This window comes from Lissotriton vulgaris, chromosome 1_1, assembly GCF_964263255.1.
Source record: "Lissotriton vulgaris chromosome 1_1, aLisVul1.2, whole genome shotgun sequence".
In the NCBI taxonomy this organism is placed as follows: domain Eukaryota; kingdom Metazoa; phylum Chordata; class Amphibia; order Caudata; family Salamandridae; genus Lissotriton; species Lissotriton vulgaris.
This window is the reverse complement of record NC_141685.1, coordinates 1,665,676,435-1,665,701,062: the sequence shown is the minus strand read 5'-3', so window position 1 is coordinate 1,665,701,062 and position 24,628 is coordinate 1,665,676,435. Positions and strand designations below refer to the sequence as shown.

Genomic DNA, 24,628 nt, shown 5'->3' with positions numbered 1-24,628 from the left:
TGCCCTGAATTGTGTGGTTTAGGAGATGGGCTCCCCAGCTGGTGAGTGATGCGTCTGCTGTTAGCACTATTTGTGGAACTGGGTCTAGGAATGACCGCCCTTTGGAAAGATTTTGTGTGTTCCACCACTGCAGAGAGTGATGTGTGCTGCTGTCCACCAACACCCGATCTGAAAGCGGACCTGGAGCCTCGCATGGACATCTTTTCTGTTTCTACTAAACTCAATCATTTCGCATCATGGCGAAAAACAATCTAAGGATGGAGTCGATGCCCAAGCGCACTATCGTCCAAGGGAGGAGCCCCCTATCTCGTGTCTACAAAGACTTCTTCCAAGACAACAATAAACTGCAATCATCCGAGCCCAACACCAGATGGCGATCTATGCAAAAGTATGATATTCTGCAGCTGTATATGCCAAGAACAGATGCATACTGGTAAGTAGCATGTTCCTTCCTTTAGGAGGTATGGGACCAACTCCTCCAGGTCAACGCTCAGAAGAATAGCGACCAATTATGGGAAGTGGTAAACTACCCGTATTTCACATGGAACACAAATTATAGGTCAGAGTGCCATATTTCTCCTGATGCCTGGCTGGAACATTTCCAGGTGATCTACCAGTTTGACTCTGTTGAAGATCCAGGGTCCAATACGATGGCAATGGTGGGCAAATGGAATTTGTTTTTTCAGGTAAGGGGACGCAATGTAGCCATTAATGGTATGATTAAATACAAACCTCCAGGCCCAGGTGGGGTACAAGCTGATTTCTTCAAAACTGATTCAGAGAAATGGGCCAGAATTTTGACGAAAGTGATGAACGCTGCAGTGACAGTTGGTATCCCACAATCATGGGCCAGGTCTATTATTGTACCAATCTATAAAAATGGGGCAAGTAATGTGTTACAGACCCATATCTTTAATGGATTCAGCAGTCAAAATAATGGGGTGGGCTATTCTTATTAGGATGACCGCATAGCTAGATGAAAATAAATGTCTGAGTGACCTGAAGTATGGCTTCCGAGCGGTAAGAAGCTCCCTGGATGGAAAACAGCCATTTTTTCACTCTGTGTTCGCACATGCCATTACAACTCATGTGTGACATCTCATGCTCCATTACAATGCGTAGCCTTCAATGCACATTTTTATTTTACTATGCATATTCTTTTACGACACATGCCTTTACAATCCATTTTGTTGTAAAGTTTTGTGTATGGTAACGGCATATGTGTAATGGTAAGGCCATATGTGTGTAAACAGCCGTGTTGGTAGGCAATCCACAAAGCAATAAATATGTGCCTCTTGGACCATTAATCCTCTAGTCTTTGAGTCCCTCAGGGATTATAATCTCACCTGTAGATAAATTTCAATTCAAATACATCATTTAACACATTTCTGTTTAGTGTGCAGAGATTAGAGCCATCATACATACATTACTTTTAGAAAAGAGACAAGATTTATTATTTCAAGGAAGATGTATTTTCTATTACATGACCAAGCACTTTATACAAACATATTAAGGACTTTTTTCAACAATTAACATAAAACTTTATATACAGAGACATCACACCATGACGTACAATGCGTAGATTACGCTAACTTTTTTCTCTTTGTCTTTTTGAAAGACCTACTGCATCTATGAAGTATTGAGTTTTGCAAATTTGTATATCCTCAATACTGTAATCATTCCTAGGTCCAAAGTGGTGAGGTCAGGGAGAGCCTGTCAAAATTCGTTTCTAGGCTGTCTGAATTCAGCCCGGACTTGATGTCTTTCAAAATTTGTGTGTTTCTGAGCAGGGGAACCCTTGGCCTCAGTGAGGGTGGTGTGCCGATGCGTTTCGACCTTTGTGTGGGGACCATGAGGAGTCGTCCCCTCTGCCTGGGCGACTCTGGTGGCCGACCTCACTGGGAACAGCACCGACGCCCACGGACCATGCACGCAACCTAGGATTCATCCTCGACTCCTCCCTCTCCATGTCGAAGCAGATCAACGCTGTCTCCTCCTCCTGCTACAACACCCTCGGCATGCTTTGCAGGATCTACAAGTGGATCCCGACCGAAACCAGAAGAACGGTGTCCCAAGCCCTCTTCAGCAGCAGGCTGGACTACAGCAACGCACTCTACGCAGGAATCCCGACCAAACACCTACAACGACTGCAACGCATCCAGAACGCCTCCGCCCGCCTGATCCTCAATATCCCTTGACGCAGCCGCATCACCTCCCACCTAAGAGACCTGCACTGGCTCCCCGTGAACAAGAGGATCACCTTCAAGCGCCTCACCCACGCACACAAAGCGCTACACAACACCGGACCAGCCTACCTGAACAACAGACCAAACTTCTACACCCCCGCCCGCCAGCTCCGCCAGCCTCGCCACCGTCCCAAGCATCCAACGAACGACCTCCCGCGGCAGATCTTTCTCCTTCCTCGTCGCCAAGACCTGGAGCACCCTCCCCACCCACCTGCGGCAGACCCAGGACCTGGTCTTCAGGAAGCTCCTCAAGACCTGGCTCTTCAAGCAGTAGCAGCACCCCCTCCCCTCAGCGCCTTGAGACCCTCGCAGGTAAGTAGTGCACTTTTCAAATTCACTGATTGATTGTTCCTCAGGCCTGGGCGGTTCTGTGTAGGACACTGTGGTGGGGTAGGAAAGGGGTAAATTAGTCTTGTGTCTTACAATCGTGGTATTTACAAAGCTGGTCGCTTTAAAGGTTTAACAAATTGTAGAAATTATAAAAATGACCCGTACTTCAAAAATGCTATCTTGTATCTTGAACTGTTATATTAATCCAGGGGGTGTGGCACTTCGTGAGTTGTTTATCTTCTTTTTGTCTACTGGGGATGAACCCTCTGAACAAACAGGGGGGCGGGGAGGGGTGATGGAGGGAAAGAGGTTGTTATCTAAAATGTAGTTATGGTGCCGCAATGAGGCGGACTGGCACTCAAAAACAGTGCTCATGCAGGGCAAAGTCTTAGGGATATGCTCATCTCTTTATGTAAGCTGTTAGTTTGACACTAGCGGTGCCTATGCCTCTTGTGAGCCCTTATTGACATTAATCTGGGTGAATCCTGTGCGCATAATTTGACTGGCATGATTAAAGGTCGTGCTTAAGGTGTTAGGATGGGATCTTAAAATTGTTGTGCCTTATAACTGTTGGCCTCTCATGCTTTGTGATGCCTTGAGTGATGTTAGTGCCCCTCGTTATTGCGTGCAAGGCTACCTTTGTAGTGTGTTTCCTTCAGCTTGGTCTTAATGGCTGTTCAATTCTTCCTTCTCGATTCTCTTGCTGCTTTTCGTTAGCGGACGATGTTTTCAAAGCTGAAGACTTAACGTATTCAAGTACTCGTGCTGAGCGTGTTGCGGCATGATGACGTTGTTTACAAGGGCATTCCAGATGCCTGACTTTGCGCCTGACTTCTGGGGTTTCCCTTCTTCTAAGGATGAGAGGGCATTCCTGATGCCTGACTTTGCGCCTGGTTTCTGTATTTCCCTTCTGCGAAGGATGATTTTACTTAATCGGTTTCCGTGATCTTGTACCACATTTCCATTTGCATGTTCGCCAATGTGTTAAACACAACAGTAATGTCATTGAGTTGTCTTGTTCTTGATCGAGCGTATTTTGGAGAATGTTGATCATCTCAATGTATTTCAGTTATAGTCTTCATGTTTGTGGCATAACGGTGGCATGTGAAGATACAGGAGTAGTGTATATTCGACCTTTTGGTGCCGCGCTTTGGTATTCATTGAGCAGAGGTGATCAATTGCGATCTCTTAGGGGCAATGCATAATCTCCGTCATTTGATTAAGCCTATTTTCTGTTGTTCCCAGTTTCAGTATTAGTTTTGCTTCGAAGCGTGGCAGCAGTGTATCTACATCTTTTCCTTTTACATGTTTTAGGAAAGTCCACTGGATGTCGTTTGGGCCATGACCTTTCAGAAGATAATGTTCTACTATTGGTGCATTAGGTACTTTAAATTTGATTCGGGACTTACGCTGCGTAATGCGTTTCTTCACTTGTTGGGTCGACTTACCAACATAGGTTAGTTTGCAGGGACACATTATGCAATATATCACGCTTGTCGTGTTGCAATTGGTGAACTCGTTTTGATGGACACTTTTGCACCCATGATCAAATTGGCTTCCTTCTACAGTGCTTTGGCATGAGCTACCGTTTCCGCATTTATGATGCCCTATTATAGGAGGACGGGCCAGCATGGTTTGCAATGTGGGCTGCTGTTTTTTTATTTGAATGTTCACCAGTACCAGATGGTATCTGATGCTTCTGTTTTTCTTTAATGCAGAAACCGGCAGCTCTTCGAAAATTTCCATGCCTTACTGTATTCCAGTTCTTTAAAAACTTTTTTTATTTCCTTTGTCAAACCCGAAAATGTCAATTACCAGGGGCGTTTCTTTCGTTCTTTCTTTTGAAGTTAAAAGTGCCTGTCTTCGGGTGTACCTGGCCCTTTTCATTGCATGTTTGGTCCATTTTCGTGGATAGTTTCTCTCAACTAGTTTTTCGAGAAGTGTTTTTGCGTTTTCAAAGTAATCTTCCTATCTAGTGCAATTTCTTTTTTTTTTTTGTATGCTCTTATATAGCGCTCGACTACCCGGAGGCATCTCGGCGCTTGTCTTGGGAACCCGTCCTGGCTTTACCTGTGAGATAGCCCCTAACGGGCATCCCCAAGGTGAAAGCCAGGCATCCCGCCGCGGGGGGCCGTTGTGGAGATTAAGCAAGCTTAATGCCCAGAGTTACAGAGTGTGAACCCATGATTAGGTCAGGCACCGAAGCGAGAATTATCGAGTCCGTGGACATTTTGAGCTCAAGACCCTGCCGCGTCGGGAATTGAACCCTGGTTCCCGGGTCTGACCTCTGCTTCAGGGTCTGCCTGCTCTAACCAGTGAGCCACACTTCTCCACTCAATCAATTGCGCCTGATTCTCAAAAACTGGCTGAAAGGTAGGTTTTCTTTCAGATTGCGTTGGTGGAAACTGGAAAAATGTAGCAAGGTGTTTCTTTCTGTCTGCTTGGTATAGAGTGTCGTGTAGATGGTACCCTCATCATGTCGTACAATGAGGTCGAGGAAATTGATTTTCTCATTACTAGAGGTCAAGGTGAACTGAATGTTGGGGTTCCTTTGGCTTAGCCAAATTTGGAATTCTTCAAGAGTCTGCAATGTGCCCCTCCATAGCATGAACACATCATCTATGTACCTATGCCACATTATGATGTGGCTAGTGTATGGGTTATGATTATATATCCATAGTTCTTCCTAGGGTACCATAAACATAATCGCCATTTCTGGGGCAAATGGACACCCCAACGCGGCCCCCTAGATTTGTAAATATTGTTCGTTGTTAAATTGGAAAAAGTTGTATTTTAAGCATAATTCTGCCATTTCTACCAGGTACTCAGTTGGAATGTTTTGTGGTCTTGTCCTTTTTTCCAGAAAATAGTGAACTGCTTCTATACCTGCTTCTTGCGAGATGTTTGTTTACAGACTTACAATGTCTAAAGTGACCAAGAGATCACTTTGTACATCAAACGGGTGTCCTTCCAAGATGTTGATTGCTTGAATGGTGTCTCAAAGGTAACTTGTGGTGGAGCAAACTAGCTGTTTGAGAAAGGTCTTTCCAATAAAGAGTTGACCCCCGAAATCCAGGTCATTAGAGGACACGGAGAGACTCTTCCGCTTTCTCACAACTACTTGCACATCCCTTCAGACAAGCTGCCTGCACGAGGAGAGAGATGAAGGGGATTGGGCCTGGGGCTTCTACTTTAGGGGTTTGGGTTAAAGAAGGGCTTGGGGCAGGGTAAGCGCAGGCGTAGTGTTTTAGGGTTTAAAGTAGGAAAAGGGTTGGGGAGTGTCTGGTAGGGTTTTAAGGTTTACAGCAGGGGAAGGGCTGTGGGCCTGGAGAGGATTGCGCAGGGAGTAGGGTTTAGGGAAGGGGGAGGGTACTATTATTATATATTTTTTTTTAGAAGTATAGGGGCAGGGGCGGTACGCCAGGGACTAGGATTAGGGTTCTGCAGCCGTTTGCAGACAGGCTGGTTCTACCACCTTTAATGGGCAATTATGCACTACTGCTGCAGATGGGGGTTCCCGTCATGTACTGCTTTCTGTTACCATGTACTGTGGGGTGTAACCATGTGTCGTGGGCAGTGGCGATTTTATGATGGTGCCGCAAGATCGAAAACAATCCAATAGGTCTTGCATTACTGAAAGTATGAGCTATTGGTGTTGTGTTATTATTTGCCACGCCAACGGCTCAAACTTTCAGTAATGCAAGACCTATTGCATTGGCAAATGCTTGTTTAAGTCTGTGATTTGTGTCCTGAGCTCAGAACAGTTAGCTGCTTTTCCACGATTATCTGAAGGTATTCAGGTAGCTTCTTGAACTATTATTCAATTGTTATTTTGCTGACCCAAAGCGTTGCTTTAGTGAGACCGGTCTTGACCTTAAACATGTAGATTGATTTTCGAGTCCGAGTTTACGAGGTACAGAAAGTGTTCGAAGTATTGCCCTTTTCTGTATTCCTTAACACCTCTGTACCAAAAGAAGGCAATGATCTTCTTTCTCGGTCACCATAGACTTGAAGTTCAACGCTGTCTTGCATAAGCTTTCGGCTTTGTGGTCTGATACTTCCATTGCCTTTCCTCTCTTAGCATAAACCAGTAATGAATTGCAGAGAACGATACGCCATACTGACAGGGTGGTCGTGTATTCATCTTCATCTGCGAGTGGGATGTACAACAGACCAATTGGAACCCCTTCTGCAGGCAATGGCTGTTACTCTACGATTTAGTGCCAGTATTTTATTACCATATGCTGGCCTCACGTACGTCTGAAGTCCGTTAAATGATTTTGAAAGTATAGTCGGGTAGTTTATTGCTAGGGCTGTCATTAGATGCATGTAGTACAAAAAAAGACTGTTGCGCTCTAGCACCTACAGGAGTCTACACATCACGCCTATTCCGTGTCATTTCCTGTATCTTGGAAGTATGAATTTCTTACTGTGCCTTCAACCATCTTTCGTAGATGCAGACTTCTATGTTCTCAAAATGTGTTTTTCTTCTCAAGCCACAGGGCGTAGTCTGTTCCCATGTCTGCATAAACATGCCACCTCAGCATGTTTCTGAGTTACTGCGTCTTCATTGTGGTTCTCAGAGGAATTCTTAGCTGCCCAGAATGCATTGTGGTCTCCGTTTTAACTCTCTTTTTGGTCATTGTTTTTCAGATCAGGGACGGTGTGCCTGGATGTCATCAATCAGACCTGGACAGCTCTGTATGGTAAGTGTTAGTAAGGAGGCCTGGTAAAATCAGTCATAATGTTACGTATGTGTCTCCTGCCAAAAACGCACATAATGTTATGTATTTAGCATAGATATCCAGTACCACACTACACAGTGATACGTGGGGTGCATTTATATAAAGTCAGTACTGGTGTAAAAGTGGAGCAAATGTTTCTTTGCCCCATTGTCATGGCTTGTATAATGAGCACATCACAAACCGGATGCTTCAGTTTGCTAAATAAAAAAACATTTGCACTGGGGCAGAATATGAATAATGTTTGAACCATGGGAAACCTATGTTAAACATCCGTTGGTTCTAAATGATTGGTCTCGTTTAAATACAGTTTTTAATAAATGAGCATGATCTGTGAATGACCTTGACTTAAAAAGGATAATGCTGCTTTTCCTAATAACCTTGTTTTGCTTTAAACGTAGTTTCATCTTCTGTGTTTTAAACTGTAGAAATGTAAGTGTTGCAATTCTTAAGTGAAAGAAGTCCAAATAGAGCAATTCTGTTTTCTCTGAATACAACTCTGGATGAATAGGTTGCTTCTTCGCTCCTCTCCCTTCTAAGCAAATAGCTAAACCTAATCAAAAAGCATTTTGGGTTGGGTCCTTCTAACTGCAGTTTCCGAATCGTTCCTCTCGCCACACTGGAGCAAGAAACTCTAGCAGTAGCTCCGGTGCACTAACAAGTGGCGCCATCAACCTTTGACTCCATTATGCCTCCGGATACCATTACAGTGTGTCTAAAAGCACCACCCCTGAATGCTGACGTTAGAGCTTCATCTTCAGGCACAGAAAATGTAGAACTGAGTTCAGTCGCTATAGATTTCTGTTTTTCTTTCAAATCTCAAATCATACTTTGGCTGTGTACAGTGGTATCGTCTTCAAAGATGACCATATTCAAGCTTTATTGTGTCTGAAGGAGATGCCGAGGACCAACCTGCCTGTTTAAGCTGACTAAGGACCAACCATGACCCAAGTTGCAGAACAAGTGTTCCTTGATGCACAAGAATGCCATCAGGTAGGGTGGCCAAGCACAATATCATGGAACATAGGTGAGGTCAGTCTGTCATCCGCATCAGGTTGGCATAAGGCTAAGTCTGAAGACCAATCAAGAACAGGTTAAGGAACTAACACAATTGCAGCTGAAGCTCCTCAACATCCAGACACTCTTGATGTAGGGGAAGGTCATGTAAGTGGCTATCGCATCACTGTACTGCCTTAAGTGTCCAATTCAGACCCAATGCTGACATTGCCATCTATGTGCCCATAGATCTTCAGGCCATCGTCCACTCTGCAGCAGGTTGTAGCTTTCAAGGAGGCCATGCTGCTTATTTTTTTTATTTTTTATTAATTCTTACTTACTGGTCTTCTGTCAGTACAACTAGAATTCTGGCACTATTGGCTCCAGGTTTGTCACTGGCTCCACTCCGATCCAGGACAGTGTTCAGCTAAGTAAGTAAGTCCAACGTAGAGATACACAATTACCAAATCAAATGTGACTGCTGATGATGGCTCACCTACCTCTGTCTCTACAACAATACTTCAGAAAGATGAAGGACAGTTTTAAGTCGGATTCTGGCACCACTTAAGATTTCTAGCATGTCCAACATGATGAAAAGGATGAGGCAGGTAATTTACTTTAAATTCGTATATCGATGCTGGCAATCATCTCAACTTGCAAAATGCTGTTGACTTTTAATACCACTTCAGAGCCCACACAGGATTCATGTTTCTGACCCTGACAGAGGAAAATGACTCACTAGTGGTAATGTTTCATTACGCAGCGTAGGTCCTGGAATTATGGCTTGCCACAGAAGGGTCTAAGACGAACTTTCCAACAGACATTTTGCTGCCTGTGCTGTCGACCTCTAATCCTTTATTGCATTTAAGCAATGCCTTGATTGACTCTGGGTGTGAGTCAACCCATTACCAAATGTCACAGGCTAGATCCAGGTGATTCAAATTTTGTAATGGAACATCCAACCCAGAAAGTCTTGTGGTACAGGTTTCTATGAGTCAAATTAACCCAAGTTTTTCCCTACTTTTCTTCGCACAGAGCCGAAAAGAAGTAACACTATGGGCATAAGTCTTCTTCTGACAGTTAGGTATTCTGATTTCTGAAAGCAGTTGGTCTCCTGGGCTGTTACACCCATACCATTTGTAACAGAGCATGACATATTGTTGGGGTTGCCAGAGGTCGTGTCTAATGCCATCGCTTTGACAGTCCATGTTGATCAGGATGCTTCAAAGTATAGTCTACATTCTGGAGCTTACAATCCAGATTCTGTTGCCTGTGCTATGGGAGCATAGGACTACTGCAAATAAATTATGGAATGCTGACAATGCAAACATTGTACCCCAGTCAAAAGATCTGGGTTAAATCCATTGTTCTTTTGCCCACTACGCCACCCCAGTTTGGACCCAGCCATATGCAAATCAGTTTTGACCCTGTGCCCCATGGGGACAGTCCAGACCGAACTGCCATGCCAGGTCCTCCCTGGACCGGAAACAAGCATAGTACAGCAAAAAGGTGATGGGCTCATTGCTTAACTTAATATTAGCCATTTGTGGTTACTCTGAGCCACAATCCAATCCATCACTTTGTCCCTCTTGCCACCTGAGACAGAACCAGCCATAACCAGATCCACTCCAGTGGGAACAGTTCAGCCTGAACTGCCAGGCAAGGTCCCTTCTGAACGAGAGCGCAGTAATCCCAAACTGGTTTTAGTTTGTGGCCTATTTAGACAGAAGTACGATGCATCTTGAATACAGCATCCTTATTAGACGACTTGACAGTATGCATTCCATTGGATTCTCAGAGTATATTTAGGCTTCCCTAAAGGGCTTGCCATTTGACAGTGCTGGTCTTTTAATTGAATGCTTTTTCAGCCTTACAGATATTAAGACAAGAGAGCTACGACCCTCTTACTGGTTACTGTTCCCAGCTTGCCAGTGACGCCAACAACTACGAACTATTGGAGTAATAGGCAATGTACTCTGGTACTAGATCCTCCACTACCTGTCCCCACTGGTATTTTATCAGCATATAAAGGGAGGCTCGAAAAGCCACCTGTTTTTATCAGTTGCGATAGTGATTGAACAATATTGGTCCATATCAATTCATAGTCCACAAATCCCCAATAAACCAGTGTTTTTCATAGTATTCATTATTGCTAAATACTTGCGTCCAGACAGTACAGTTTTAAATTTTCCTAAATGCAATATCTCTGCTCCTACAGCAGACAAGTATTTGAGTAAGGCCTCTTCCTCAATACTTAAAATGTGTCCATGAAATCATTCACTTGTATGAATGAAATCTGTTTCCTTCAATTTCTCAGCCATCCACATATAAACAGCATTCCTTTTTGTTGGTGTTTGATTGTTTATTCAAAGTGAGTTAATCATTTTTGACTACGTTATTCCAAGCCCCAGCAGTGGTATCAGCAACCCCAATTAGATGGCAGCACATCCTCATGCTACTCAATTCCTCTAGCAATACATGAGGATCCAAGGATACTTGAAGGGTCTCCCTTATTGCCAGCAAGAGCCCTCTCAGCCTGTCTACCAGCCTATGCTGCCTTTCGTGATGGCAGGGGCGAGGAAGTTCCAAAGAAAAGGCCAATGGGGGCAACACGCCTCATCCTCCTCTTCACCAGGCATTGCTGTCAAACCTCTTTAGTTCACAATCCAATTGTTCGAGGCATGTGGGCTGCTGAATTCATATCTGTGCATAGATCGCCGCCTAGTGTTGGGTCCGGATGATTGCACATTGTTGTCCTGGAAGAGTCTTCGAAGTATCACGAGATAGGTGGCTCCTCCCCTGGACTACAGTGCGCATGGGCATCCTCTCCATCTCCAGATTGTTTTTTCCCGCCATTGGGTTCGGATGTACTTTCTCAACTCCAGTTCAGAAACTTGTTATAACTCTTTACTAAGGCCAAAAGGCCTTCGGGACGTCGGTATTGTCTCGTTCGGTGCCTGTTTTTCTCCAGTTCTTCGAACCGGACGTCGAAGGCGGATTTTGACTTTCGGCACCAAAGGCCCAAACTACGACGACGATGGAACAGAGCCCGTTCAAACAGTGCCCCGCCTGCAATTCAAAATACCCTCACATTGATGTGCACCCAGTGTGCAATAAATGTTTATCCCCGGACCACGACGAGGCCAGATGTATGGCCTGCTCGAAGTTTCGGTCCAAGAAGACACTTTGAGTTCGACGCGCAGCGAGACAGTCAGAGCAGAAGTCGGCGCCCGAGCCGGTCAACATCTTCGAGGCCGGTGACGAAGGCGCCGACGAAGAAGATCCTGACGAGCAGTCAGACCCAGCGTCGGAGCATGACTCCAACTTCGATGTGGACGAAGAGGATGAGGACTACGTCCATGAAGAAGTCGTCGTCTAGGTAGGGGACGACTAAGAGGCCATCGGGGCCGTCGATGACGACTCCAGTGATGAGCCAGGCCCAACCGCAGTAGCGGGGCCTAATACTGGCAATACGCTCCCTAAGGCTCAGGTCGAGGCATCGCCGGAAGGCCTTAGCCAAAATCTTGCTCCACATTCTATAGCCCTGCGTCCAGGCCCGGCTAAGAATATTTCAAAGGAGCAATCGGTCGATCTATCAAAATCGAAACCGAAACATACAGAGCCAAAACAGAAACCAAAACTACTAAAAGTGGTCATTGGATCGACGCCATCGAAGACGTCGACGGCAGTCAAGTCGAAGACTGTCAGCAACCCTTCGGGGTCGAAAGGAGGCGCCACCTCGAAGACCGGGGCGCCAAAGCCAGGCTCTACAGTCAAACACGTCACCTCGACGCAGTCGGCGTCGACGCCCAAGCATGGCGACAAGACCATAGGTCTCCAGACCAAAAAGGCTGTCGAGCCGAAGATTCCAGCGCTCAAACCGCTACTGGGCAAAGCTCTCGAGTCGACGACCAAAACCGACCCGAAGCAGCATATTGTATCGACGCCCAAGGCCGTACATGCTACGCACCGTGAACTCGAGTCGACGCAGGGAAGCAAGCATGCTAATGAGTCGTCGAAACAGCTCGGATCGATCACTACGGCAAGCTCTAAGGTCGGACCGTCCACAGGTCACCCTCCAATTAAATACGGTCTACCACCAACTGCTCGACCGAAGCATCTCGAGCACCACAAAGGCACCAACCCATCCAAAACAGTGTCCGCGCCTTCGAAGTCCACTCCTGAGGGGGTTATGTTCCAAGAACCCTCCTATGACAACCAGTCGAAACTCATCGACTCGGAATCTGGCAGGCTCACCATCCATAAACGGAAGATCGCACCTGAACATCCTTTAGAGGCGTACAAAATACCTCTTAAACAGAAGAAAGACTCGACCACCTCACCAGTTCTCTTTGAACATGTTGAGAGCTATTCATAACAAATGGCATATTCTCCAGCGCAAAGCGAGGAGGACGTCAGACGGCGTTCACTTATAAGGCTGACACTGATCAGGAGGAACCTCAGCAATGGACTGATGCTGTAGACCCTGACGATCCACAAGCTGCACCGGACACTCAGTCTTACAATGTCAAAACCTCGCCTACTGAAGACACGGCGGCGTTTAACGCTTAGATAGAAAGGGCAGCCCTCAACCATGACGTGGAAATGCACGCAGAACCTGTGGAAGAAGATTTCTTATTTGATACTTTCTCCACCTCTGAAAGGTCGGCAAAGACATTGCCTATGCTGAAAGGAGTCCTCAAACATGCTGCAGACATTTTCAAAGAGCCCACAAAGGCAAGGGTTATCAACCCGAGGATTGAAAAAAAGTATAGGCCTGCTCCCGTGGACCCTACCTACATCAAAGGCCAGCTCCCATTGGACTCCCTCGTAGTGGCCAATGCTCGCAAGAGGGCGAACTCGCAGACTAGTGGTGATGCTCCTCCTCCGGACAAAGAATCAAAGATCTTGGAGGCGTCAGGAAAGCGGGTGGCAGCACAGGCTGCTAATATTTGGAGGATTTCAAATACACAGGCCCTATTGGCTAGATACGCTGACGACACCCAGCTGGTGGTGACCCTATCCCACCCCAACCAAGAACCCTCCAACCTTCACGGCTGTCTTACGGAAATCCATGGCTGGATGAACTCCTCCGCACTCAAGCTTAATGGGTCCAAGACCGAAATCTTGCTGCTTGGACAAAAGGAACCCTCCCTGTCACCAGACATCTGGCCCGCCTGCCTAGGTGATCCCCCTTCTCCCAAAAACGAGGTTAAGAGCCTGGGTGTATGGCTCGAGAAAGATCTGACCTTCAGAGTCCAGGCAAAGAAAACGGCGGGAATATGCTTTGGACTTCTCAGGGCATGCAGGAAGGTGCTCCCCTTGCTACCCCCCACCTCCCGGAAACTGCTGATCCAGGGCCTCATTTTGTCCAGGCTAGATTACAGCAACGCAATCTACTTGGGAGCCCCTGAAGCCACATTTAACACCTTACAGAGAATCCAGAACGCCGCTGCCCGGCTTCTAACACCCCAGCAAGATCATCAGCAAAACCAGCCTTGAATCAACTTCACAGGCTTCCAGTCAGAGAAAGGGTGGTTTTCAAGGCCCTCTTCCTGGCCCATAAACTCCTTCACAACAAATGTCCACCGATTCTCAAGAATTTCATTATTCCATACACAGCTCCCAGATCACTCCGGTCAAACTATGAGAACTTCATCACGGTCCACAGAGTGAAACAAGCCAGGTCTGGGGGGCGCCGCTTCTCGGTAAACACAGCTAAGCACTGGAACAGTCTCCCTCGCAAACTAAGAACTGAACCAAACATTCTCCACTTCAGGAAAACTTTAAAAACCCTCCTTTTCCCATGATCCCCCTCCCCCTCCATTGCTGCTCCCTCTTGATTCTCTAGGTTCTAGCGCTGGGATGCTCAAGGGTTACTACGCGCTCTACAAAAACCTTAAATAAATAAAAAGATACGATCGGGCTCTCTCCGACCCGTTAGAACAGCTGTTGCAACACCTGCCTGATGTTTACAAAGAGGGAGCAGAAATGATCATACAGGAGGGGAAGTTAATTTCTAATGCATCCATAAAATGTGCACTGGATGCGGCAGACACGGCAGCTAGGGCCATTAACACTAGTGTAATGTTAAGACGTCACGCCTGGCTCCGCATATCTGGGTTTAAACCAGAGATTCAGACATCTTTGCTCAACCAGCCAGTTAACCCTGACTTCCTTTTTGGTCCCGAGGTAGACACTACCCTCAAAAAAATTAAAAAGGACACAGACGGCAAAATCCATGGGTGCTCTGCAGTCACAGCAGTTTCGGGGCAGTTCCTTTCGTCGCTCCGGTAATAGTGGAGCCTCTAGAGGACAGGCCTTACAGCAAGCCCAGTACAGCAAAGGGAGCACGCAAACCACCTATACAAAGAACAGGGGTGGATATCGTGGGAACAGCGCCAAGGGCAGAGGACGTGGAAATAACAATACCAGATCCTCCGCTCCCAACAAACAGTGACGCCTTGTCACTGCCCTCCGACCATTTAACACCTGTCGGGGGAAGACTCCAGCAGTTCCTGCAAGTCTGGGAAGGCATTACCACAGACAGGTGGGTGAGACAACTTATCCAATACGGCTATTGTCTAGAACTAACCTCCACTCCCCCCAACCTACCCCCAAGGCACCGTCCTATGTCCGCAGAGCACATGCACTTATTGCAGCAGTACTCTCCATGCTGCAAAAAGGGGCAATAGAGCTCGTGCCTGCAAAAGAGCAAGGTACAGGGGTGTACTCTCTGTACTTCTTAATCACAAAAAAGGACGGTTCCCTGCGGCCCATTCTAGACCTCAGACCCCTCAACCAATACATACTGTCAGAACACTTTCATATGTTAACCTTACAGCAGGTCCTACCATTGCTCAGTCAGGGCGACTTCCTAGCAACCCTGGACCTCAAGGATGCATATTTCCACATTCCCATTCACCCAAGTCACAGGAAATATCTCAGATTCACCATCAACAATCAGCATTACCAATTCAAGGTCCTTCCTTTCGGGGTCACCACTGCCCCCAGAGTGTTCACCAAGTGCTTAGCGACTGTGGCCGCGCACCTTCGGAGACAACACATCCATGTCTATCCCTACCTGGACGACTGGCTTGTTCAAGCGAAGTCGGCCCAGCAGTGTGCCAGCCACATGTCACGCACAATTCACCTCCTACACAGTCTAGGATTCTCACTAAACTACCAAAAGTCGCACCTTCAGCCCGCTCATGTGCAACAGTACCTAGGGGCAAGATTGAACACTCTAACGGCAACAGCGCAGCCAAATTCTGCCAGAGTCAACAGCATGCAGCTGCTAATTCAGAAGTTCAGGTCTCAACAATCGCTCCCAGCGCAAGTATTCATGCAGCTGATCGGTATGATGGCCTCCTGCATATTCATAGTCCCGCATGCGAGGCTGCACATGCGTCCCCTTCAAGAATGCTTAGCACGACAGTGGAACCAGGCTCATGGGCATCTGAAAGACCTAGTGTTGGTGACCGGTCGTGCATACAACTCTCTGCATTGGTGGAATTCACAAAACCTTTGCAGGGGACGACCGTTCCAAGAGCCTGTCCCACAGATAGTGCTGACGGCGGACGCATCTCTCCAGGGCTGGGGAGCGCATGTCCTCCATTACACTGTGCAAGGACTATGGACGGCACAGCAGCAAAAGATGCATATCAATCTTTTGAAGCTGATGGCGATCTTCATGGCACTGAAAGCGTTCAAGCTGCACCTGTGCAACAAGGCCGTGTTGATCGGGACGGACAACATGACTGCCATGTATTGCATCCAGAAACAGGGAGGCACACACTCCCCACAGCTATCTCACCTAGCCCAGAGCATGTGGAACTGGGCCATCCAAAGGAACATCTTCCTCATGGCGGAACATCTCCCGGGCAAAGACAACTAGATGGCGGACCTGCTCAGCAGGCACAGTCATCAGATGCACAAGTGGGAAATTCACCCCTCAGTGCTCCAACCATATTTCCAACAGTGGGGTCATCCAGAGATTGACCTCTTCGCCACAAAAGAGAACGCAAAATGCAAAAACTTCGCCGCCAGGTTCCCACACCCGCAGTCTCAGGGCAATGCGATATGGATGAACTGGTCAGGCAGATTTGCGTACGCTTTTCCCCCAGCCCCACTCATACCGCTAGTGGCGCGCAAACTGCGGCAGCACTCCATGACACTCATCCTGGTTGCTCCAACGTGGGCATGGCAGGCCTGGTACACCACGTTCCTGGAACTTTCAGTGGTGCTTCACCAATGGCTGTGCCTCACGCCCAGTCTCCTCACTCAGAGCCATGGAGACATTCAGCACCCAGATCCGCAACAGTTGAGCCTTGCGATTTGGCTCCTGTGGTCAGAGTTTGGCTACCTCTACTTGCCCCCTGACGGTATGAACATCATCAAGGAGGCATGGCGACCTACAACTAGGGCGTGCTATGCAGCCAAATGGAAACGTTTTGTCATCTACTGTTCCAACAATAACATTAATCCACTAGATGCGTCAGCGCAAAACATCATATGTTACTTGCTGCATCTATATCGATGCAATCTAGCGTATAGCTCCATTAGGATACATTTGGCCGCCATGGCAGCTTATCTTCAAAACAGGCAGCATCTTTCCCTCTTCAAAGTGCCTGCCATTAAAGCCTTCTTAGAAGGCCTCAAAAGAGTGATGCCTCCCAGACACCCTCCTTTGCCTGTCTGGAATCTAAACCTCGTTCTCACCAGGCTCATGGGGCCACCCTTTCAGCCTCTTCATTCTTGTGAGATACAGTTTCTTACATAGAAAGTGGCTTTTCTGATAGCCATCACATCGCTACGAAGAGTCAGTGAGCTTCAAGCCCTGACAATTCAAGAGCCCTTCCTACAAATTCATGCTAATACGGTAGTGCTGTGCACCAACCCCAAATTCATGCCTAAGGTAATCTCGCAGTTCCACATTAATCAAACCATAGAACTGCCAGTTTTCTTTCCAAACCCAGATTCAGTGGCAGACCGGGCACTGCACACCTTAGATGTCAAAAGAGCTCTCCTGTATTACATCGACAGGACAAAAGACTTTAGAAAGAGTAAACAACTGTTTGTTGCCTTCTCCCCACAACACAAAGGCAACGCTATTTCCAAATCGGGTATAGCCAGATGGATTGTTAAATGCATACAAATCTGTTATCACAAGGCTAAACGCACTTTAACAGTTCCCCCAAGAGCGCATTCCACACGCAAGCTAGGGGCATCAATGGCTTTCCTGGGTAACATTCCTCTAGAGGATATATGTAGAGCAGCCACATGGTCCACCATACATACATTTACCAAACACTACTGCGTAGATGTACACTCCAAACAGCAAGCCGCTGTAGGACAAGCTGTTCTCAGAACTCTCAGACTGCTGCAGCTGGCACGGGCAACCGCCGCTAAGGAGGTAACTGCTATTTATTCTATGCACAGATATGAATTCAGCAGCCCACATGCCTCGAACGGAATATGCTACTTACCCGTATGCATCTGTTCTTGGCATGTAGGGCTGCTGACATTCATATCGCCCGCCACCCTCCCTGGAGCCTGTCGCAGCTGTAGCACTCAGAATCATTTTCAGGCATGGTCATCACTTTCAGTATTACACTCCATCTCTGCCTCAATGGCGAAAAACAATCTGGGGATGGAGAGGATGCCCATGCGCACTATAGTCCAGGGGAGGAGCCACCTATTTCGTGATACTTCGAAGACTCTTCCAAGACAACAATGTGCAATCATCCGGACCCAACACTAGGCGGTGATCTATGCAAAGATATGAATGTCAGCAGCCCTACATGCCAAGAACAGATGCATACTGGTAAGTAGCATATTCCTTATGTTAACCCTGTTAGGTGGCAAAATCCAAATTTGTTAGTCTTAGATATTCCCTAACACTGGGCAAGTGGGTCCTTCAATTATCCAAATTGGTTATATTCCGTTTCCTGATGCACCTCCCTGGTTAGTCTTGGACATTAGCAGATCATGCCCCAATTCTGTCAAAGGAAGTGATGTTGGCCGTCAAAGGCACAATTGAACTGGTGCTGGAGGTGGAGACGGGACGGGGATGTTCTGATCCTCCAAGAAGTTCAGAGGATTAGGACTTCTATAACTCACTTTTGATCTTCTCATCAAGTTCAAAATGGTGATGCTTGCTCAAGTTGACCCGGCCCTGGATCACAATGATTGGATGATGTCCATGGATTGAAGGATGCCTACTTTCTTGTGCTAGTGTGATTAGACCACTTCCATTTTACTGTACTGATCTTTGTCTTAACATAAGCCTCTTGAATCTTTACAACGTTCATGCTGGGGGTTGCAGCACATCTTTGTAGGACTGGATTACACTTTTTCCTTTATCTCGACAATTGGCTACTGAAAATATGCTCACTGCTGCGAGTCTTGGACCATCTACCAACAATGGTGTCATTACTGTCCATATCTGGTTTTTCTCCATCCGGCCAGTGCACTAGTTTCCCACTAGTGCACACAGTTGCCCTGCAAGTCTTGCCCCCTTCTCTACACATGCGGGACATTCAGGCTAGAATTCAAATCTTTTAGAGTTGTGCTTCTGTTCGTCCTTGATAGTTTTGAGGCTACTTCAGCTCTTGTCATTGGGCACCCTTTAGGTGCCTCCCACCTGTTGCATGTGCAGGGCCTGCAATAGAATCTAAGGCTGCAGGTAACCCCAGACTAGGAATACCTTTTGGACAGAATCTGCATTTGGCAAGGCAGCTCACCACTTTCGGTGGTGGATGACCAATGCCAGTATGACCTGCAGCAAGCTGTTTTCCTTGCCATTTCTACGTCGGACAGTTGTAATGGATTTGTTTATATCTGGGTTGAGGAGATGACCTGGATGAGGAGGAAGTCAGAGGTCTCTGGTCTCCGGGGTTGCACCACCACAAAACTTCTTTAGTGCTGCAAGCGATCCCACTAACCTTTTTAAAAGCCTTTCCTCAAGGGTAGTTCTATCAGTGTGGATGTTCAACATGACTGTATCACACAACAAGGGTCAGAAAGGAAATCTGTAAATACCGGAGCAGGTATTACAGCTCCCCAACACTTTGCCTATTAATATTTAACTCACACTATGTGTAGGTCAGCATAACTACATGTAGAAAGAAGGGGGATAAGTGGGGATGGCCATTAAATGGACGTAAACCCTCACTTACCCAAGGGTGACATGCTTCATCATAGGGTTCCTCCAACAGAAAGGGACCGCAAGGTACCCAATGTGGGCTACAACTTCCCAGCTGGGAAGGAGCAGCAGTGTTCTCAAAACAAACACATTTATTATAATAATCTGAAGAGGTGCCAGTGAGGGGCAGAGTGCAAAAAACAAGAACAAATTGTGCAGGAATTAAAACTCCCTCAGTAGGAATAACCAATCTTTAATTTTTACTTCTTATTGGGGAGATTAAAAATGGCAACATGAGACTGGGGTTATGGATGTCTACCCTGTGGATCAACATGTTTCTGCCCTAGTTGACAATTCAATGTTCAGGGACATTCATCAGGACCAATCTCTAGTCACTCTGCTCACTTATGTTTGTATCAACAAAATATAGACATTAGGAAATTATCCCCCTTTTTTCTACATGTAGTTATGCTGCCCTACACATAGTGTGAGTTAAATGTTTAGCATGACTGCCATATGGTACTGCAACAATCGGGGCACAGTGGTGTTTCTTGCCCTAGCTGGAGGCTGTGAGGTTTGGCAACAGCTGCCATTTCATGCGATTTCCTTTGTGGTCAGTCAGCTAATGTGATCCCTTAGCAGCTGGTCCGACTAACTCAGCAGCTGATCCAGATGTGCCGTCTATACCCAGAGGGTGGTACAGGTTATCTTTGGACAGTGGGGCATACTATCTATTTATTTACTACTACCAAAAATACTTTTTGTTTAACATTTTACTTTCTGGAGTTTCCCACTTCAGGGCGCACGTTCAATTTTCAATTGGACTCTGGCCTTCTGTTTGCCTTTCCACCTCTTGCTTTTCCTGCGGGCCTGAAAAAAGTCAGGTGGACCAGGCAAAGCTGGTTCGGGTTCTGGTTTAACATTTTACTTACTGGAGTTTCCCACTTCAGGGCGCATGTTCAATTTTCAATTGGACTCTGGCCTGCTGTATGCCTTTCCACCTCTTGCTTTTCCTGCAGGCCTGAAAAAAGTCAGGTGGGAATGATCTGCCTGCCGCTTTAGCTGGTTCATGGTGCTGTTGAGGTTTGTTTTTTTATTTCTTCAGTCTATCCCTTGCGCCGGGAAACCCACTGCTAGTAGCTGTTGCGCATTATAAATGTAAATATAAATAAATAAAATAAGTCTGGCAGACAATCACTGCGGACAAATGGATTCTAGCCGTGATGCAACACATTACTGACTAGGAGTTCTCCCATACCCTCCCAACATACCATCTTGTCCTCGCACCTCAGCAAAGAACATCTTCTCCTTTTAGAAGAAGAGGTGCAAGCCTTCCAAAAAAGACCATCTAATGTGTCTCCTCCCAACACCAAGTTGTCTGTTCTTCCTCATTTCAAAGAAAGATGGTTCCCTATGGCCCCTCAACCAGTTCATCCTGATTGTAGGAGGGTGACTTTATGAAAGCATTGGATGTAAAAGACACATTTCCATATCCTCATCCATCCCATCAACGCTACCTGCATTTCATTGCCGCCTCTACCAGTTCAAAGTTCTGCCATCGCATCAAGGGTCTTCTCCAATTGCCTAGCAGTAGTTGCCACACACTTGAGATGAGGAAGCATCCATGTCTTCCCCTGCGGAGCCGATTGACTGATCAAGAGCTCATGCAAACTTCAGTACCTGGTCCATATATGCAAATCACCATCTCTCCTCTGCAGTCTAAAATTTACCATAAACCTTATCAAATCACTTTTGGCTTCTGTACATATTTAGTACTTCCTAGGGTCAACCCTAAACTCCATTATGAGCAAGACCTACCACAGTCCTCAAAGGGTTGTGTCTTTTCAGCAGCTTGACTCTCCTTTTCAGCTGCATAGTCATCTCCCAGTCAAAACAGTAGTGCACCTATTGGGCATGATGGTATCCTGCATCGCCATAGTGCCACATGCCTGACTACATATGCGCCCATTTCAACAGTGTTTTGCAGCACAATGTTCCCCAAGTAGAGAGTCATATTCAGTATTTAGTGTTGGTAAAGGCCAGTGTGCATTACTCTGCAGTGGAAGAATAGCAACAACTTGTTGCAGGGTTGGCCTTTTCAAGACCCTGTACTGTGGTTGACCATTACCACGGACACATCACAAGTCCGATGGGGGGGCATACCTCAGCACACTACATTATAGGCAATGTTGACCCCGCCAGAACAGGGTCACCACATCAACTACCTCATGCTCTTAGTCCAGCTCACCCTCAAAGCCTTTCTCCCACAGATTTAGGGCAAGGTAGTATAAATCCATACTGACATGACCATCTTGCACTACCTACAGAAGCAAGGAGAAACCCACTCACTCCGCTCTCCCTTCTTTCTCTGACAATTTGGCTTTGGGCACTTTGCAACTGCATTCACCTGATGCCGGGGTACCATCCACCATCGGACAGCGACCGGCCAGACCTGCTTAGCAGGTCTCAACAAGTCTACTAATGGGAACTCAATCTTGCAGTTCTCCAGAGTTACTTCCGTCACTGGGGGACTCCTCTATTAGACCACTTCACACCACTTCTGAAAATGCAAAATGCCCAACTTTGCATCCAGGCACCCACAGTCCATGGATGCACTGTGGGTGAACTGTCTATGGCTATTTGCCTACACTTCTCTGCCTCTCCCACTCTTTCCACTGGTGATGAGCAAGATGTACAAACACACATACTCATAGCCCCTACTTGAACCAGTTAGCCCTGGTATACGTCTTTACTCTGTCAATCATTGCCGGTAAGGAGCTTTCCAAAAGGGACATGAGGTTCTAGAGTTAGGGTACCTACACCTTCCACATGAGTGCACGAACATCCTAAAGGAAGCCTGCAGACCAACTATAGAAGTGTGTTATGTGGCCAAGTGGAACCGTTTGTTAATTACTGTATCTTGAAGGAACTGCCATCCCCCTGAAATCTGTGGTTCAAGATATAGATTGTTACCTACGTCATCTCCAAAATGTTGGGTTGGCATTCACCTGCTTTCATCTCCACTTAGCAGTCATAGCGGCTTATATACAGAAAAGAAAATATTCCCTTTGGCATACCAGTCATGAAAGCTTTTATGGAAGTCTTAGGAGTCACCCTCCAAGGATGCCTCCAGCCCCTGTGTGGAATCTCCATATAGTCCTGCTAGAATGGCGAGCCTCTTTCGGAGTCCCTTCATTCCTGCCCTCTCCAGTATGTTTCCGGGAAAGCTGCATTCCTAATCGCAATAACTTCGCTCATGCACATTAGTGAATTGCAAGTACTGACGCTTTACATTCAGGTTAGCAAAGACTGGGTAGCCCTAAGGGCTTACCAGAAGTTCTTGCCTAGTTTGAGTTCTCTTTTTCACTTTAACCAAACTATAGAACTCGTAGACTTTTTCCCATATCCAGAAACAGTAGCATTGAGTGCCCACCACACTTTAGATGTCAAGCGAGCTCTCATTGACAGATCTAAACCTTTTTGCAAGGAAGGCCACCTGTTTGTAGCCTTGGGCAACCCCAAAAAGGTCAGTCAATTCCAAAAGCAGGAATTGCAAGGTAGATGGTAAAGTGCATCCACCACCATGTGATCGATTGTGATTGTTATTTTTAAAGGTACCAGGGACAATCTTCAGTGATCGTAGTTTAGGGTTCAAGCCCTCTGAGGGGTACCTATCGACCTCAATTTTTGTTTCACAGAAAAAAACGATTTAATTACGTTTTGTGAATAATCTTGTGCAACGGGTTTCATACAAATGTCCAGTAAAGGAAGTTCTGTGCTTTTAACACACCCCAAACGCAGCAGTACACTCTTCCAGTGTGCCCTATTCCTTGGTAATAAAGTAATTGGGCCAGTAAGGGAGCAATATTTTTACAGTCTGAAGTTGCATTCTATGAGTTAAGGGGATCTCACCAACAAGGTTCATTACTCTTACACTGATGCTAAAGCCTACGACCTATTTAAATGTACCCAGGGGATCTTAACTTTCAATCCCTGTTTATGGGTTGGCAGTCTTAGATGCAGGTGTTGTGGAGGACCCATTGATAAAGAAATGCAGGGCAGGTTAGAGGGCGGTGCTGTGGCAGATCTAGAAAGTCTCTTGAGAGACGGAGGGCATTCTCCGTTCCACACAGTGATGAGTGTGCCTGCAGATTTGGAACGTACTGTACCTTAGAAGTAATGCTGGTGATGCCTGTCCAAGCATGACCATCTTTATCCTTTGTACCTTTGCACTCAGAACCAGAAGAGTTAGACAGGGTGCATTGGGAACCAATTGATTGCCAGTGCAGGAGGACAGGGCACATTATATTAGACCAAATTAGGAAATGCTAGCGAGAAGCTGAGTTCCAGTCTTAAGAAGTTTAGAGTTAAGTTTTCTAAGGTTTTGGGTGAGCTAGCAATAAGGTTGGTTTTAAAATGGGGGAGAGGGAACAGGGAGATACGCAGCAGGACTATTGCCTAAAATCCTGTATCTATCATGGCTTTTTTTTTCTCCTAAACATCGCCTGACAATTGCACTCCTCCACTACATCTTAGCATTTTGTGGAGAAAGGAGGCGCTAATAGAATAGTTAATGGTAATTATTGAATTATAAACGGGTTAAAGGTAACAAACTGAAAAAAAGATTGGGTGCCCCTCTCCTTGAAGACAATGTAGTGGTCAGGGGACGTACTGACAGACAGTAAAGTAACATTCAGTCCTTTAAAGGAGGTCATAAACAACAGGCCCATGCAACGTCTCAATGCATGCATTTTATGTAGACAAAGAGCTAGAATATGCAATTAGTCAAATTTATAGGGCCCTAAAGAGGGGTACTGAGTCAGCCAGATATTCTGTTATCAGGCAGCACAGCTAAGATAAGTCACGGAGTGGAAGAAAGAAGATCCAGAAAAACTGTTTTTGCAGATCTGAGCAGCACTTGCGGGTGATTGTTTTTCCAAAGGAACAACATTGCACCCAATTGTAATTCTCACCGGTGGGATCTAAAACACTAAGGGTCTGGGATTTGGTAGAAAGGTAGCAGAGACTCGCAAGCTATCAGTCTCTCATAATGTTGTCCCACGATGTTACATCTGTACTCAAAACAGTAGAATTTCACAAGTGTAAAGAGGCCTTTTGGTTCAAGCTGGGCGATTTGCTCCAAAAGGGTGGCAGTTAAATCATTTGCA

General features: G+C 46.3%; 1 protein-coding gene across 1 annotated transcript in view; it reads left to right on the top strand.

Annotated features, from left to right (window-relative positions):
• Positions 1–24,628, top strand: part of UBE2H (ubiquitin conjugating enzyme E2 H) — a 385,627-nt gene that overhangs the window by 267,778 nt on the left and 93,221 nt on the right. Inside the window, exon 5 of the mRNA XM_086918901.1 lies at positions 7,230–7,282. Coding sequence (XP_086775027.1) covers positions 7,230–7,282 — 53 coding nt within the window. The remainder of the gene's footprint in view (positions 1–7,229; positions 7,283–24,628) is intronic.